This window comes from Pseudorca crassidens, chromosome 3, assembly GCF_039906515.1.
Source record: "Pseudorca crassidens isolate mPseCra1 chromosome 3, mPseCra1.hap1, whole genome shotgun sequence".
NCBI classification, from domain to species: Eukaryota; Metazoa; Chordata; class Mammalia; order Artiodactyla; family Delphinidae; genus Pseudorca; species Pseudorca crassidens.
In genome coordinates, this window is record NC_090298.1 from 94828681 (window position 1) to 94845582 (window position 16902).

Below are 16902 nucleotides of genomic sequence, written 5' to 3' on the forward strand. Positions count from 1 at the left end.
CTCTGCGGTATGTGGGAGGCCGATTCTTAACCACTGCGCCACCAGGGAAGCCCCTGAACTGCTACTGAGGTATACTGAAATCAAGACTGCTAAACCTTTGGAGATCTATCCTTAAGTGGTGTTTGTAGATAATTACTGCATAGTGGTTGAGAAAGGGGGGTCTGGAGCCAGACTGCCATGGTTCATATTCCAGATTTTGTTAATTACTAACTGTGATATAGGCAGTTTTCTTAACCTCTCTAGGCCTCCCTTTCCTCATCTGTAAAATGGGAATAGTATCCTTACTTCATAGGATTATTGCAAAGATGAAACGTGTCAATACAAGCAAAAGACTTATCACAGCAGCTGGCACAAGGAAAGCATTCAATAAGTGTTAACCCATTGGGTTGGCCAAATTTGATTTGGTGAACGAATACGTTGCTCAATTTAGTTCCTGGTGAAAATGAAAAATGTCTTTTTACTTAAAACTGAACGAACTTTTTGGCCAGCCCAATATATTATTATTTCTCTGCTACTTTTGTACTTGTGCCTAGGAATCAGAACATCCCCCATAACATTATAATGGGGAACAAAGTTCAGAAAACTTGGCATTATACAACCAAAGGTTAATTTACCTAAAAACTAAGAGCTTTTTAGGGAATTGAAGGCTTAACTTCCTTTCACCAAAACTTTCAGTAAGAAAAGGAAAAGTAAGGTTAAAAGTGAGGTGTTTACAGGTTGTATTTCTCTTCTTTAACTTTCTTTCTTGGTCAGTCCCTGAGATGTTCCAATGAAATATCAAGTAAATTATCACTCTCTTGCTACAAAACTATACTCCAGGCTGCAAGCTGATAAGGAGCTTCAAAAAGATTTAAATCTTGACAGAAATAAGTGAAGTCAGTTTGTTGAAATATTTTTTTATTCTACAAGAATTGATTGGTGCAATCCTGCAGAACCAACATTTTTAATTTAGAGAAATTTTTCTTTTCAAAAGTAAATGAAAACCCCCTTTGAATAATTTATATATCAATTTGTTTAATTCTTGAAAACAACAGTCATAGGGTCTGCTTTGTCCTATTTAACCATAAATGTTACACATTTACAAACTGAAGCAAAAATGGATAGTACAGAGATTTAAATGAAATCTTTCAAAGAATAAAATTGCTTTTCAGTCCACTGTGTTTTCAAAGTTGATTATCATCAAGCCAGGATGAAAGCTGTGAACCCCAAACCATTTGTTTCCTTAATAAAAAATGAATATTTAGATTATTAGCAAAGTAATATCTTAAAATGTATCTTCACACAGTTGGAATTTTAGTATAAACTTATATATCAAGTCCCTTTCCATTATTTATTCTGCTTTAAAAATATATACAGCTAATGATGTTTAAATATGTATTCTGAGCCATATGTCCAAACGTAAATATTTGGGGAATTCAAACTGTTGCAACAAGTTATGAAAGGATTAAAGAAAAAAGATGAGCTACAAATTATATAGGGGAAGGAAGAAAAAAGTTCTTACTTAATATTCATGTCTAGGTAGATATGTATTTTCTAATTTTAATATACATACCTAGTTGAGTATAGGCAAGCCATCAAACTTTAACCAGTTACAAACAGACTAGACTAAGTCACTACTATTTTCTACAACAGGTAACAGTGGTGATTTAAAAAAATTTTAATATATCTCAATAGTTTCACCGCAAGTTATCTGTGGTAATAATCTTTAAATATCATGAAGTTTTGATAGGCACAGATTAAATAACTGCATTATCTATGCCAAACTCGGCACACTTATGATACCCAGCTCTGCTGAATTATGGTGTTAACTATCTGAATACAAAAGAGCAGACAGGCAACCAGAAAAGGACATTTAACATACTCCCATGTTTATCACTTTAACATTAGTGTTTAAAATTTGCAAATCTAGAGGGACACTTAAAAAGCTACAGGACAACTCCAATACAAGAACCCCAATAGATAAATCTGCAGAATCTTAAACTTCAGTTCTTAATCCACTGGTATATATTGTTGAAGGAGTAGCTATTTGATCTTCAAAAATTTTAGAATTAGAAGTCTGAAAATATGTTCATCCCTTGCTACACTGTAGCACTTGAAATTAGCAAGCAGGACAACCTGAATTCATTTTGCTCTTACATGCAGCAGTGTATATGCATCTTAAGACAGCTTAGAATTAAGAGTTAACTTCTAGTCAGTAGTGGTAAGTGACTAGAATTGCTATCCAATCAGTATTCTGTGGTACCACATATCAAAGTCCTAACAATATGACAGTCACGTTCAGCACTCATCACTTTTAGGTGGGGGATAGAAGCATGGCAAAAAGCAGTTGCAATTTTTTTTTTTAACAGCATAAAAGCTTTAAACCCAGTTCTGCATCATCTTGTATTCCATTCTAGAATACTTGGAATCTTATTTCAATCAGCTCAATGTATGCAAGTTATAAAACACAAACACAGTCTAAACCCTATAGTCTACAGAAAATGCACTAATACTCGTTAAATTGCAGTACAATCAATGAAGATTATCAAATAAGAAACACATACACGGCATTCTAAATTTTTAAAATCATCTTAGGGCTGTTAACCAGAGATTGTACAAATTACATGTGCAAGACAAAAAAAACCAAAAAAGAAAGAAAGAAAGAAAAAAACCAAAGTAACTAACTTCTCAGTGCATCACACCCATTAGGATAAAATGTATGGCACTTTTATAATACTATATTACAACTCTCAATTTAAGCTGGGAGTGACTCAGACATTAAAGCCACATAAGAGCAAGAACTAGCCAATTCAAATGTTTACAATGAAACAGATCACCTTTTTTCTTTGTAAAAGCACTGAAAATGTAATATGTGCAGATAACTCACTAAAAGTCTTCTCATTTCATTTGCCCCCCATTGTAGTGTCTTAAATTATTCTGTAATTATTCTACCTGTTACAACAGTCTGACTTTTAAGGCCTGTGTAAACTCTATTATGTTATTGAAACATACTATTTTCTGTGTGGTAAAAATGTCTTTATGAAAAAAAATAACATATCTGGTTATAGATCATAGAATAAACCCAAACAATAAAAACGATATTTTCCAAGCTACTGAGAAATAAATTAAACCATGATGTATCAATTTAAAATTATATCAATATTAACTAACATTTCTATGGTAGATTTTTTTCCTCATAAAATTAAACAGTGCAGAATAGGGCTTGGGCTATAGCTAATCACAACTGGTTTTCTTAAAAACAAAACTTTATTTCCTATAAACAACTGAAAGGTAATTTTCTTCCTCCACAACACATGTAGACATTAAACTGAAGGTTTTAAAAATCTCCACTACTTACAAGAAAAGTATTTTTAAATGGCTAAAAGGAACCAAAATACCAAAATATCAAATCAAAATACTTTAGTGTGCGAAGAGCAGATAGAAACAACCAAGAAAAGAGTAGATCATTGTGCTGAATATTTATGAATAGCCCAAAATAAGTCCCAAAGTTTTTCTACCTTTACAAATAAAAAAAGGTGTCCTTTCCACAGCTTGGGGAATGCATCGTACATCCCTCCACAACAAGTGTATGAGTAAGATTCTAAAAATGTTGCCAATATTAAGTTCTTCGGTACCTAAAATTAATTAGAGGACAGCAATATTACAGCGGCAATGGTGGATCAATTCTCAAAACGTAGTTACGATCCAACACGAGTTGTCGTGGTTCTTTTATCTGAGAAAAAGCTTTTCAGAAGAAATACCTGCCCTATGCTAACCACCAGAAGAATGAGGGCTTCTCCTACTGACCAATAGGCCACTCTTGTATTTAGATCCTCAGCTCGGCTTCGGCCTTGGGCCTCTCTCAAACGGAAATGAGTCTGATAGTCAATGACAGATTTCAGAGCTTCGTGAATTGAAACACAGGCAGATTCCATCTAAAGAGAAAGATTTTCAGTTAGTATGTTTTAATACTTTCTGTACAATCCATCTAGCATATTCTACTAAACTGGCACTCATTCATTCACTCATTCGTGTCAATGGTCCTGGCAAAGCAACGCTTCTACACATTCTCACTAGGATGACTGGTAAGGCTAGAGATCCCACGAAGCAGCTATTGCCCCAAACTGGAACGTCCCAACTGTGGCATCTGTTAAGGTGGCAGATGGAACATGAAGCTAACAGTAGGAGAAATACTAAGCAGTTAAGGTTGGTAGCTACCGAGTTTCAAGGCCAGGTTTCTTAAAGAGGAAGAATTAGGAGGAAGGGAATGGCAGGTCAGTAAATTTGACCAATTATAATGATATGAATCAAAGTCCAAATATATACAAAAACAAACGAAATATGGCATAAAAGTAGATTGTTAGTCAAAGTTATTTCAACTATCTTAAAAGCAGCCGAAACTGAAAAGTGATAGGTCAGAGTAGGAATTTTTTTTTCACGTTTACCACTTTGCTAAATAAGTCTTCCTCATGCCAGTCAACAAAACTAATATATACGTTCTCAACAGGACATAAGTTTCATTTTCACTGTGTAATGAGTTTGTAGGCCTTCATCTGATGACACCATAGCTTTTTCTAAATTACACTATCTGCTTTGAGATAGGTTAAGAGTAATTTTTTTGTTGTATACCAGTTTAATGTTTTTCTACTGCTGAAAACTTAATCCTGGTGATGAAATATATGCTTTATTATACTTATTTTACATCACAAACCATGTATTAGTTTTTTATTTAGACAGGAACACAATGCCACCCATTAGCAGAGAAGCTGCCTAAAGTCATACTAAGTTCACAGACACAGACACATACCAAAACATACCACTGGACACAGCCCTGCCACCAAAAGATCCAGCCCCACCCACCAGAGCACACGCACCACTCCCCTCCACCAGGAAGTCTACACAAGCCACTGAACCAATCTCACACGCTGTGGGCAGACACCAAAAATAATGGGAACTACGGACTTGCAGCCTGTGAAAAGGAGACACCAAACACAGTAAGTTAAACAAAATGAGAAGACAGAGAAATACATAGCACATGAAGGAGCAAGGTAAAAACCCACCAGACCAAACAAATGAGGAGGAAATAGGCAGTCTACCTGAAAAAGAATTCAGAGTAATGATAGTAAAGATGATCCAAAATCTTGGCAACAGAATGGAGAAAACACAAGAAACGTTTAATGAGGACCTAGAAGAAATAAAGAGCAAGCAAACAATGATGAAGAACACATTAAATGAAATTAAAAATATTCTAGAAGGAATCAATAGCAAAATAACTGAGGCAGAAGGACGGATAAGTGACCTGGAAGATAAAACAGTGGAAGTAACTGCCACAGAGCAGAATAAAGAAAAAAGAATGAAAATAATTGAGGACAGTCTCAGAGGCCTCTGGGATAACATTAAACACACCAACGTTCGAATTATAGGGGTCCCAGAAGAAGAAGAGAAGAAGAAAGAGTCTGAGAAAATATTTGAAGGGATTACAGTTGAAAACTTCCCTAACGTTGGAAAGGAAATAGTCAAACAAGTCCAGGAAGCACAGAGAGTCCCATACAGGATAAATCCAAGGAGAAACACGCCAAAACATGTATTAATCCAACTAACGAAAATTAAATACAAAGAAAAATTATTAAAAGCAGCAAGGGAAAAGCAACAAATAACATACAAGGGAATCCCCATAAGATTAACGGCTGATCTTTCAGCACAAACTCTGCAAGCCAGAAGGGAGTGGCAGGACATATTTAAAGTGATGAAAGGGAAAAACCTAAAACCAAGATTACTCTACCCAGCAAGAATCTCATTCAGATTTGACAAGAGAAATTAAAACCTTTACAGACAAGCAGAAGTTAAGAGAATTCAGCACCACCAAACCAGCTTTACAACAAATGCTAAAGGAAGTTCTCTAGGCAGGAAACAAAAGAGAAGGAAAAAACCTACAAAAACAAACCCAAAACAATCAAGAAAATGACAATAGGAACATACATCTCGATAATTACCTTATATGTAAATGGATTAAATGCCCCAACCAAAAGACACAGACTGGCTGAATGGACACAAAAACAAAACCCGTATATATGCTGTCTACAAGAGACCCACTTCAGACCTAGGGACACATACAGACTGAAACTGAGGGGATGGAAAAAGATATTCCATGCAAATGGAAATCAAAAGAAAGTTGAACTAGCAATTCTCATATCAGACAAAATAGACTTTAAAATAAAGACTATTACAAGAGACAAAGAAGGAGACTACGTAAAAATCAAGGGATCAATCCAAGAAGATATAACAACTGTAAACATTTATGCACCCAACATAGGAGCACCTCAATACATAAGGCAAATGCTAACAGCCATAAAAGGGGAAATTGTCAGTAACTACAAATCGACAGTAACTACAAATTACTGGCACTACTACAATAATAGTAGGGGACTTTACACCCCACTTTCACCAATGGACAGATCATCCAAAATGAAAATAAACAAGGAAACACAGCTTTAAATGAAACATTAGACCAGACGGACATAATTGACATTTATAGGACATTCCATCCAAAAACGACAGAATATACTTTCTTCTAAGTGCTCATGGAAAATTCTCCAGGATAGATCATATCTTGGGTCACAAATCAGGCCTTGGTAAATTTAAGAAAATTGAAATCGTATCAAGTATCTTTTCCAACCACAACGCTATGAAACTAGATATCAATTACAGGAAAAAATCTGTAAAAAATACAAACACATGGAGGCTAAACAATACACTACTTAATAACGAAGTGATCACTGAAGAAATTAAAGAGGAAATAAAAAAATACCTAGAAACAAATGACAATGGAGACACGACGATCCAAAACCTATGGGATGCAGCAAAAACAGTTCTAAGAGGGAGGTTTATAGCAATACAATCCTACCTTAAGAAACAGGAAACATCTCAAATAAACAACCTAACCTTGCACCTAAAGCAATTGGAGAAAGAAGAACAAAAAAACCCCAAAGTTAGAAAAAGGAAAGAAATCATAAAAATCAGATCAGAAATAAATGAAAAAGAAATGAAGGAAACGATAGCAAAGATCAATAAAACTAAAAGCTGGTTCTTTGAGAAGATAAGCAAAATTGATAAACCATTAACCAGACTCATCAAGAAAAAAAGGGAGAAGGCTCAAATCAACAGAATGAGAAATGAAAAAAGGAGAAGTAACAACTGACTCCGCAGAAACACAAAGGATCATGAGAGACTACTACAAGCAACTCTATGCCAATAAAATGGACAACCTGGAAGAAATGGACAAATTCTTAGAAAAATACAACCTCCCAAGACTGAACCAGGAAGAAACAGAAAATATGAACAGACCAATCACAAGCACTGAAATTGAAACTGTGAATAAAAATCTTCCAACAAACAAAAGCCCAGGACCAGATGGCTTCACAGGCGAATTCTATCAAACATTTAGAGAAAAGCTAACACCTATCCTTCTCAAACTCTTCCAAAATACAGCAGAAAACTATAAGACAATGATGAAAGAAATTAAAGGCGATACAAACAGGTGGAGAGATATACCATGTTCTTGGATTGGAAGAATCAATACTGTGAAAATGACTATATTACCTAAAGCAATCTACAGATTCAATGCAATCCCTATCAAACTACCAATGGCATTTTTCATAGAACTAGAACAAAAAATTTCACAATTTGCATGGAAACACAAAAGACCCCGGACAGCCAAAGCAATCTTGAGAAAGGAAAATGGAACTGGAGGAATCAGGCTCCCTGACTTCAAACTATACTATAAAGCTACAGTAATCAAGACAGTATGGTACTGGCACAAAAACAGAAATATAGAGCAACGGAACAGGATAGAAATCCCAGAGATAAACCCATGGTTACCTTATCTTTGATAAAGGAGGCAAGGATATACAATGGAGAAAAGACAGCCTGTTCAATAAGTGGTGCTGGGAAAACCGGACAGCTACATGTAAAAGAATGAAATTAGAACACTTCCTAACACCAAACACAAAAATAAACTCAAAATGGATTAAAGAGCTAAATGTAAGGCCAGACACTATAAAACTCTTAGAGGAAAACATAGACAGAACACTCTATGACATAAATCACAGCAACATCCTTTTTGACCCACCATCTAGAGAAATGGAAATAAAACCAAAAATAAACAAATGGGACCTAATGAAACTTAGGCTTTTGCACAGCAAAGGAAACCATAAACAAGACCAAAAGACAACCCTCAGAATGGGAAAAAATATTTGCCAACGAAGCAACTGACAAAGGATTAATCTCCAAAATATACAAGCAGCTCATACAGCTCAATATCAAAAAACAAACAACCCAATCCAAAAATGGGCAGAAGAACTAAACAGACATTTCTCCAAAGAAGATATACAGATGGCCAACAAACACATGAAAGGATGCTCAACATCACTAATCATTAGAGAAATGCAAATCAAAACTACAATGAGGTATCACCTCACACTGGTCAGAATGGGCATCATCAAAATATCTACAGACAATAAATGTTGGAGAGGGTGTGGAGAAAAGGGAACCCTCTTACACTGCTGGTGGGAATGTAAACTGATATAGCCACTATGCAGAACAGTATGGAGGTTCCTTATAAAGCTAAAAATAGAACTACCATATGACCCAGCAATCCCACTACTGGGCATATACCCTGTGAAAACCATAACTCAAAAAGACACACATGTACTCCAATGTTCACTGCAGCACTATTTACAACAGCCAGGTCACGGAAACAACCTAAATGTCCACTGACAAGATGAATGGATAAAGAAGATGTGGTACATATATATAATGGAATATTACTCGGCCATAAAAAGGAACGAAATTGACCATCTGTAGATGTGGATGGCCCTGGAGTCTGTCATACAGAATGAAGTCAGTCAGAAAGAGAAAAATAAATATCGTATATTAATCAATATATTCCACGCATATATGTGGAATCTAGAAAAATCGTACAGATGAACCTATTTCTAGGGCAGGAATAGAGATGCAGACGTAGAGAACAGACATGTGGACACGGCTGGGGGGGGTTAGGAGGGATGAACTGGGAGATTAGGTTCGACATAAATACACTACCACGTGTAAAACAGATAGCTAGTGGGAACCTGTGGTATAGCACAGGGAGCTCAGCTTGGTGTTCTGTGATGGCCTAGACGGGATGAGGGGTATGGGAGGGAGGTCCAAGAGGAGGAATATATATATATATACACACACATACAGCTGATTCACTCCGTTGTACAGCAGAAATTAACACAACAATTAAAAAAAAAGAATAGAATAAAATGTGATACAAATAAAAGAGGTTAAGCGGTCCTAAAAGCGTTTATCTATGTAGGTTTTTATCTACCTATCTATCTTGCCTATACCAGGTCTCAGTTGTGGCACGTGTGATGCTCGTTGTGACATGTGGGATCTTTTTTAGTTGCGGCATGCGGACTTCTAAGTTGCGGCATGAGGGCTCCTCAGTTGCGGCATGCAAACTCTTAGTTGTGGCATGCATATGGGATCTAGTTCCCTGACCAGGGATTGAACCCGGGCCCTCCGCATTGGGAGCGTGGAGTCTTACCCACTGGACCACCAGGGAAGTCCCTGCTTAGGTTTTTAAAGCAAACTATCTTATTTTACAAATTAAAACTTATGAAGGTTAAGTTATAAACAATGGCCCCAAAGAAAAATCTTTTTACAAAGTGCTGTTCACACATAATGCTAAAATAAAGAGAACATTTCTAAAAATAAGAACATTTGAACACATCTTATTAATGCTTACAATAGGTTTATGAATTAAGGCTCTTACACATTCTTAAAAACTGCCTCTATCACTACATGATTTTGACCAAGAGACTACCTGGAACCTGGAAACAATGAAATCCAATTTAAGGTTTTAACAAAAAGGTGATAAATAATTCCTTTGAATACCAAACTACCTTTTAGACATACTCTAAGCTCAAAATGTATCTGAACTAGAAATAAAACAGCTCTTCTCATCACCTGAGCAGTATTTGTTCACTGACTCTAAATTTCTTTTGCTATCTTTCCCTCATTAAGCTATTCTTCAAAATAAAATCCAATTTAGTTACCTTAACTATTTTTGTTAGATGACTTACTATTAATCTTTACTAGTTTACCTTCAGTTACAGCAAAAGTTACTGTAACAGCAGTTTGAGTAACACTAAATACTGGTATAAAAGTATATATATATACATTAATTAAAGCATCATTTTTGCTTCCAGTTATACCAACCTGCTAAGTTATGGTAGCAACATTCCTCCATGAATTATAGAAAATGCTTCATAATGCTAGAGTACTGTTTAGACTTTTAAGCTTTCTTTGCCATTGATGTTTCTACCTAAGTGATCCCCCTATTTTAATGTCTATTTTCTTTTCATAAAATCCTTTAACACTCTTCTTCACTAAAAAAGTCTGAAGTTCTCTGTGAAATGCCTAATCTACTGTAAGAGTTAAGATACTTCTTAAAGGTTGAGTTAAAGTCACAAAATTCTGTATTCCATCAATGAGTTAATGGATATTAAATTATGCTTTTTTTTCCCTTTAAACATATCAATGTTGTGTTACTGACTTTTCATTACCTGGGTAAGAGCACTGACTCGGTTCTCACTAGGAAACAAAGGTGGGTCTTCTCCAACTTGAAAATCAAAATACACGGTTTTATGTGTGAAAGTAGAAAATTCATTGCTGAAGCAAAATTTGTATGTCCCATTTTTGGAGGCTGTGAAGGTAAAACTATCATACTGTTTCTTCATCTCTTTGTATAACACATTACCATCAGGATCTTCTAATCGACAATCTACATCATAGTGACCACCAGTAATCACCTACAAAAGAGAAAAAAACAAACAAAAAAATGAAGAGATCACTGCAACTAACAAGTTTGAGAAATCAACCAGGTTTCCTGTTGAAATGGCTATAAGGTTTTTTTTACCATCACAGGCAATTTTACATTTCTTCTTTTTTTTTTTTTCTTTGCGGTACGCGGGCCTCTCACTGTTGTGGGCTCTCCTGTTGCGGAGCACAGGCTCCGGACGCACAGGCTCAGTGGCCACGGCTCACAGGCCTAGCCTCTCCGCGGCAATGTGGGATCTTCCCAGACCCGGGCATGAACCCGTGTCCCCTGCATCAGCAGGCGGACTCTCAACCACTGCGCCACCAGGGAAGCCCCATTTCTTGATTTCTACCAGTGGATGGAACTTGGGAGGCAGATCTCAGTTCAACTAAAGCTTTACAGAAACTGAACAAATTTCCTCATGACAGGAGAGAGGGAACTAACCAACAATCCAGACAACTGTTCTAGTTACTAGAGGCCTCTTACATCACTTAATTCTCCCAACAACCCTACAAGACAGTATTTTTCCCTCAATTTGACAAACTGAGTTAAAATAAGTAAGCTACCCAAGATTTTTCACCTAGTAAGAGGCTGAATGCCAAATTCATACTCTTGACCCTTAAGCTTACTACCACGTAATATTTTCCTTCCTCCAATTTTTTCATCTAGTTTCCTATTAGCAGCATCCTAGCACTCTCAGATAGTACAGTGAAGCACTTAAGTAGGTCAGTCCTTAGCCTAACACCCCATGCATACTTCTTTTAGAGAACTTAAGCTCATTTTACTGCCAAATTACAAACAGACTGTGTTTCTTAAGTTCTTTTATAGGTCAGTTATATGGAATTTGATACATACTTTGTTTTGAATTACATTTTGAGCAGAATAGACTTGTGGCCTGTTCCAAGAGTATATAATTATTTACAAACTTGTTTCCAAGAGAAACATAAATGATTAAACTACATTGTTTTAACCCCTGTGATTAAAGCAAAACCAAAACAGAACAACATGAAAGCAAATAAATGTTTTGTTCCTCTGCACAGTCTGTGTTTAAGGCAAAGCATATGAAAGGAAAGCCAGGGGTAGGTGAAAAGCTTCTGAAGAGGATTTTGGAGCTATTTTCAAAGGCTTATGCTTAATCAGTTACAATTTGAGCCATCTGAGTTATACAAATGAAGAGAAGAGGGAGACATTTTTCCTGAGGTTACTTGGCAAGCATAAGAGAGGAAGAAGGAAAAGGATTAAAGGGGAGAAAAAACTCCTTATATGAGAAAACACTGACTGGGAAAAAGAGGGAGAGGAGACAGGAGAAGAAACATAGGGTGCCTGTATCCACCTGAGGTAATGAGGAAGAGACATTGGGTTTGGGGGTTTCCAACCACCATGAGATATATTTTCAAGCTTGAACCCTCTGGGTTAGCATAATATTGACATTCTACATTTGTGGAACACAGAGATCAAACTTTGGACTTCAGAGAAGATTGATTATTTATATGACCTTTTGTCACTAAAGAGATAAGATAAATAACTGAACTATGTTAAAAGATCATTTTGATAATTAAATGAAATATAACTAGGCACTGAGGAAACCGTAGAATACGCAAATATTAACATACAGATATAACGTTTGACATAAAAACAGTGTCTTATCAATTGGGCATTTATCCCTCCCCACCACAAGTCGACAACCTTTCTTCTAGTTAAAATAATGACTTCATTTTATATACCCAATTATTCATACTTAACCATAGTACTTTGAATAATCAAAACATACATACAAACAAAAATATAGAACCAGAACTGATCATCATGCCACTTTTCTTCTATCAAACTTTAAAACAAATAATCTTACTTCAAATAAAAATCACCCTTAAAACCTATCTGGTCACATAAGAAAGAAACAGGGGATCATCTCAAATTATGTGTCTACCTGTCCAGTTAGTCACAGAAACCTTTCGATATTATTGCCTCTCTCAAATTCACCCCATCTCTTCCATTCCCAATCCACAATCCAGATGGGACTATTGGCTCAACTTCCTAAAAGGTCTTCCCATAATCCAATCTCTCCTCCCTCTAATCCAGGGTTTCTTAACCTCAGTTATTAGATTATCTGGGGCTGGGTAAGTCTTTCTTTCAGGGGGCTGTGTTGCCCTGCGCACTGTAGCATACTTAGCAGCATCTCCAGTCTCTAACCACCAGATGACAGTAACACCTCCCTCCCCACGTCTCAAAACCTTTTGATAATTCCTGTGGCCTACAGAAAAATCCAAACCTGTTAACAACAGCATACCACACCCCTGTACTTCCTCAAGGAAGTCTCAGCGCCTTCTACACCCTTTCTCACTCTATGTTCCAAAAATACCAGAAATTCTCTGAACAAGTCTCTGCTCTACATCTGCACTAATAGTGACAAATTACACGGGGTTTGTGTAGAAGAAGAATCACAGGACCCCAAATGACTACGCTTATAAATCTACAGTTTATGAGAGGGAGAGAATACAATATAAAACATCACAGCCAAAAGCTGTCTCACAGCAGGAGGACAGAAGAGATCAGGTATGGGCTCCTTTGTTCTCCCTCTGTGAGGGATGTGGCCAGAAATATACCCTCTCAGATCAGGAACCACCCAAGTGTGCAAGAACACCTTGGAATCAGTGAGCCCAAAGTAGAGTCTTGACTGGGTTTTTTTATATTTTGCTTTTCCACATAAGCATATTTTTGCCGTATAACTATTCTCAGTAGCAGATTTTCCGGGGGTCTCACTGAGACCAGGTACAAATCATCAATCTCACTGTCATCGATGAACAATGCTGACAAACTGGCACAAACCTCCCCCCTAAAGCCCTCAGACCCACAGTTACAAAGCAACCCTGTGATTCAGTATTTTCAGTGCCGACTCAGGTTAATTTTCAGGCTTGCTGGAATTAAGTCTCACAAGCATAACATATCTGGTGAGGAAGTCCCTCCCCCCTCTGCCACCCTGTAGAGTAACTTCTATTTATCCCTCTAGACTCAGCTCATACATCAGACCCTCAGCTAAATTTTCCCTGATGATCCTCCGTCGTCAGCCAGCACTATATCTAGTGGGTACTTTCATTATTGCATTTAACATTACATGACTATGTGTCTATGTAAGGTCCCTGAGGTCAAGTTCAGCCTTATTTGTCTTTGGGAGGTAGTAAAAGGAAGTGGTTAAGAGCTTAACCTGGGTGGGAGGGAGGAAGACGCAAGAGGGAAGAGATATGGGGATACATGTATACGTATAGCTGATTCACTTTGTTATAAAGCATAAACTAACACACCATTGTAAAGCAATTATACTCCTATAAAGATGTTAAAAAAAAAAAAAGAACTTAACCTGGAACTGCATACTGATTCTGCTGTTACATTTTGTAACCCTGGGTCTCAACTTACCGAAGCCTCAGTTTCTTCATCAGTAAAAAAATAATAAAAACTCTCTAATAAACCCATCTCATATCGAGTTGTCCTGAGAATTAAGTAATACACCTGAAATGCTTGCTATACTGTCTGCCACATAATAAACGCTAATTTTTTAGCCCGCAAGAGTAGTATAGTAGTACTCTCACCAACAAGCACAGCATCTGCACGTAGAAGTCAAGAAATGTTTGTTAAATTCAAACAAATAAAATTTTCACTGACACTTTATATTACAATTCTTGCTATCATCTTTTCTGTCTCCTGGTCCTAACCCATGAAGTTAAGCAAGCCTAAAAGTCATCCTTGGCCTCCCTCCCTCCCTCACTGTAGCCAAATCATCACCAGGTCCTGTTGCTTTTACCTAAAAAGTATCTCCCATCCTTTCACTTTTCTCCTTCCCCAGTGCTACCACCCTAGTCTCAGCCTGGACCACTACAATAGCCTCCTAATCAGTCTTCTACATCTACTTGGCAACACTCCATAATACCTTCTCTACCTGCACAAGTTAACATCCGTACAGCTACCAAGAATACTCAGAACTTGTCACTACACTGCTTACAACCCTATGATAGCTTCTCATACTCTTAGGAAAAACAAAAATCCTTTACCTGGCCAGCTGGGCACTACATGGTCTGGCCCCTGCTGACCTCCCTTCTTCTGGCTCCTTATTCCTCGCTATAGTGGACCTCTCTGTGTTCTTCAAATTCCCAGTCACTGTTACCACAGTGACCTTGCAAAGGCCATTCCCTCTTCCCCCTCCCCAAAGCATTTACAACTCATCTTTTACAGTTCAGCATCAAATCACTTCCTAAAGGAAGCCTTCCCAGATTCCAATGACCAGACCGTATATCACCTATTCTCTGCTCTTAAAGCACAATTCTGATGAATGAACAGGTACTAATTAAGAAAAGAACTGTAGGATGGGTAGGGAATCAAGAATGATGGCAGCGACCCTATCTATTTTGTTCACTTCTCTATCACCAGCACCTAGTACTCAACAGCTGTTCAAACACGTTAAGTCTACCAACAAAAATAGAAACAGTAAAGACTGTTCTAACTAATTTAAGAAACTACGTTTTGTTAAATAGGCACTTTTTATATAATCCCTCAAATGAAAAGGGGCCTCTCATTTATCACAGCAATTCCTTCTACAAATCCTTTGGCAGATGGTCTTCTGGTCTGGAATAGAGCTCTTCCAACGACAGGAACCACATTAACCAATAATCCTAATATCAATGGAAAAACTGAAAAGCAACGGAGTTAGATACCGGCAGCACTTGAAATCTGATTAAAGTGGAGGTGCGGATTAGACAGCGGCAGACTGACGTTGGGCACTATGGAACAGGAATACATTTTTGTTTTAAAAGGAAACTCTTAAAGAAGAAAGTTCAAAATGACGGACATTAGAGTTCAAAATTCCGGACAAAAGACGGAAAAATCACAGCCACAGGAAGCATTTCTGGAATTTATATACCTTAACATCTGGTCTTAAATGTCTAATGCGCAAGGTTTCGGACAGGAAAGCCAAATGGCCTGCATCAGCTACCTAGATGTGATTCCTGAATCAGCCAAAGAATGAGAAAACAGTCTCGACCCTGGAACCGCGAGCTGGGGCCCGCGACCGCCTGAGCCCGTAGTACCTGGAACTCGAGAGTGCACTTGGTGCCCTGCGTGATGTCCTCGTAGAAACACTGCTTGGCATTGTCGGGCAGCTCGAACGTGATCTCAGAGGCGCCGCAGGGCCCCGGCACCAGCAACAGCAGCAGCGCGAGCAGCCTACAGCCCCAACGGCCCGCGACGGCAGCCCAGCGCTGCGCGGACCACAGCCGGGGCATCCCGAAGCGGCGGCGGCGGCCTCAACCGAGCTGCGGGGAGATGCGAGCTCACGTCTCCACGGACTCACGGCGCGCGGCAGGCCTCACCCCAAACGGCACCGCGAAGACGCACCGCAGAGTTGCTCCGAGCCCCGAGAGATTCGAGATGCGCAGCGAGTCGCTGGTTACAGGGTAGGGGTGCTGAGGGACCAGGGCCTAAACGCCAGAACGAGCTAGGGAGCGCAGATAAAGACGGCAGAAAACAAGCGGAAAAGACTTGAGATAGCCGGAAGCTGGAACAAGAGACTGGGGAAAGAGGCGGGGCTTGAGGCACCTGCTCCAGCGACCCGGATGTGCTCTCCCCCGGCCGCGGGGAGAGACGTTGGAGTGTGTACGTGGAAGCTAGCAAGGCGTCAGCTAGGCCTCCGACAGCGCCTGGGCCGAGAGGCGTGGCCAGCATGGTGAACGTGGCGGGGCGGGGCGAGGAGAAGGGGTGTGGCCTGTGGTAGGAGCTGCCGGCCCGTGAGTGTTTCTGCTAGAGCTAAACGCTAGGGAGGCTCAGAGGGAGTGATGAAGAGCCGATATTGCTCTAGAGGGCTAATCACCGGTGGTAGAGCGCTTTGTAATTTGCAGAGAATTTTCTTGTAAATAATAAGTTTGGGGGGAAGCAGCTTTGCTAGGAGCGCGAATTCTGTGACCACCAGACTGCAGTAGTTCTAATCCCTACTCTGCTGGTTACTGGCTGTGTGACCTTAGACCAGCTGCTTAACCTCTCTACTTCAATCTTTGAATTTGAAAAATGAGAAAAGT

General features: G+C 38.5%; 1 protein-coding gene across 1 annotated transcript; it reads right to left on the reverse strand.

Moving 5' to 3' along the window:
* Positions 1 to 880: 880 nt before the first annotated feature.
* TMED7 (transmembrane p24 trafficking protein 7) lies at positions 881 to 16515 on the reverse strand. The gene is made up of 3 exons (XM_067731468.1): positions 15919 to 16515; positions 10590 to 10835; positions 881 to 3914 (listed from the first exon to the last, which is right to left on the reverse strand). Exons 1-3 carry the CDS (start codon positions 16111 to 16113, stop codon positions 3678 to 3680), a joined length of 678 nt encoding a protein of 225 aa, XP_067587569.1. The 5' UTR covers positions 16114 to 16515; the 3' UTR covers positions 881 to 3677.
* Between the last annotated feature and the right edge of the window lie 387 nt (positions 16516 to 16902).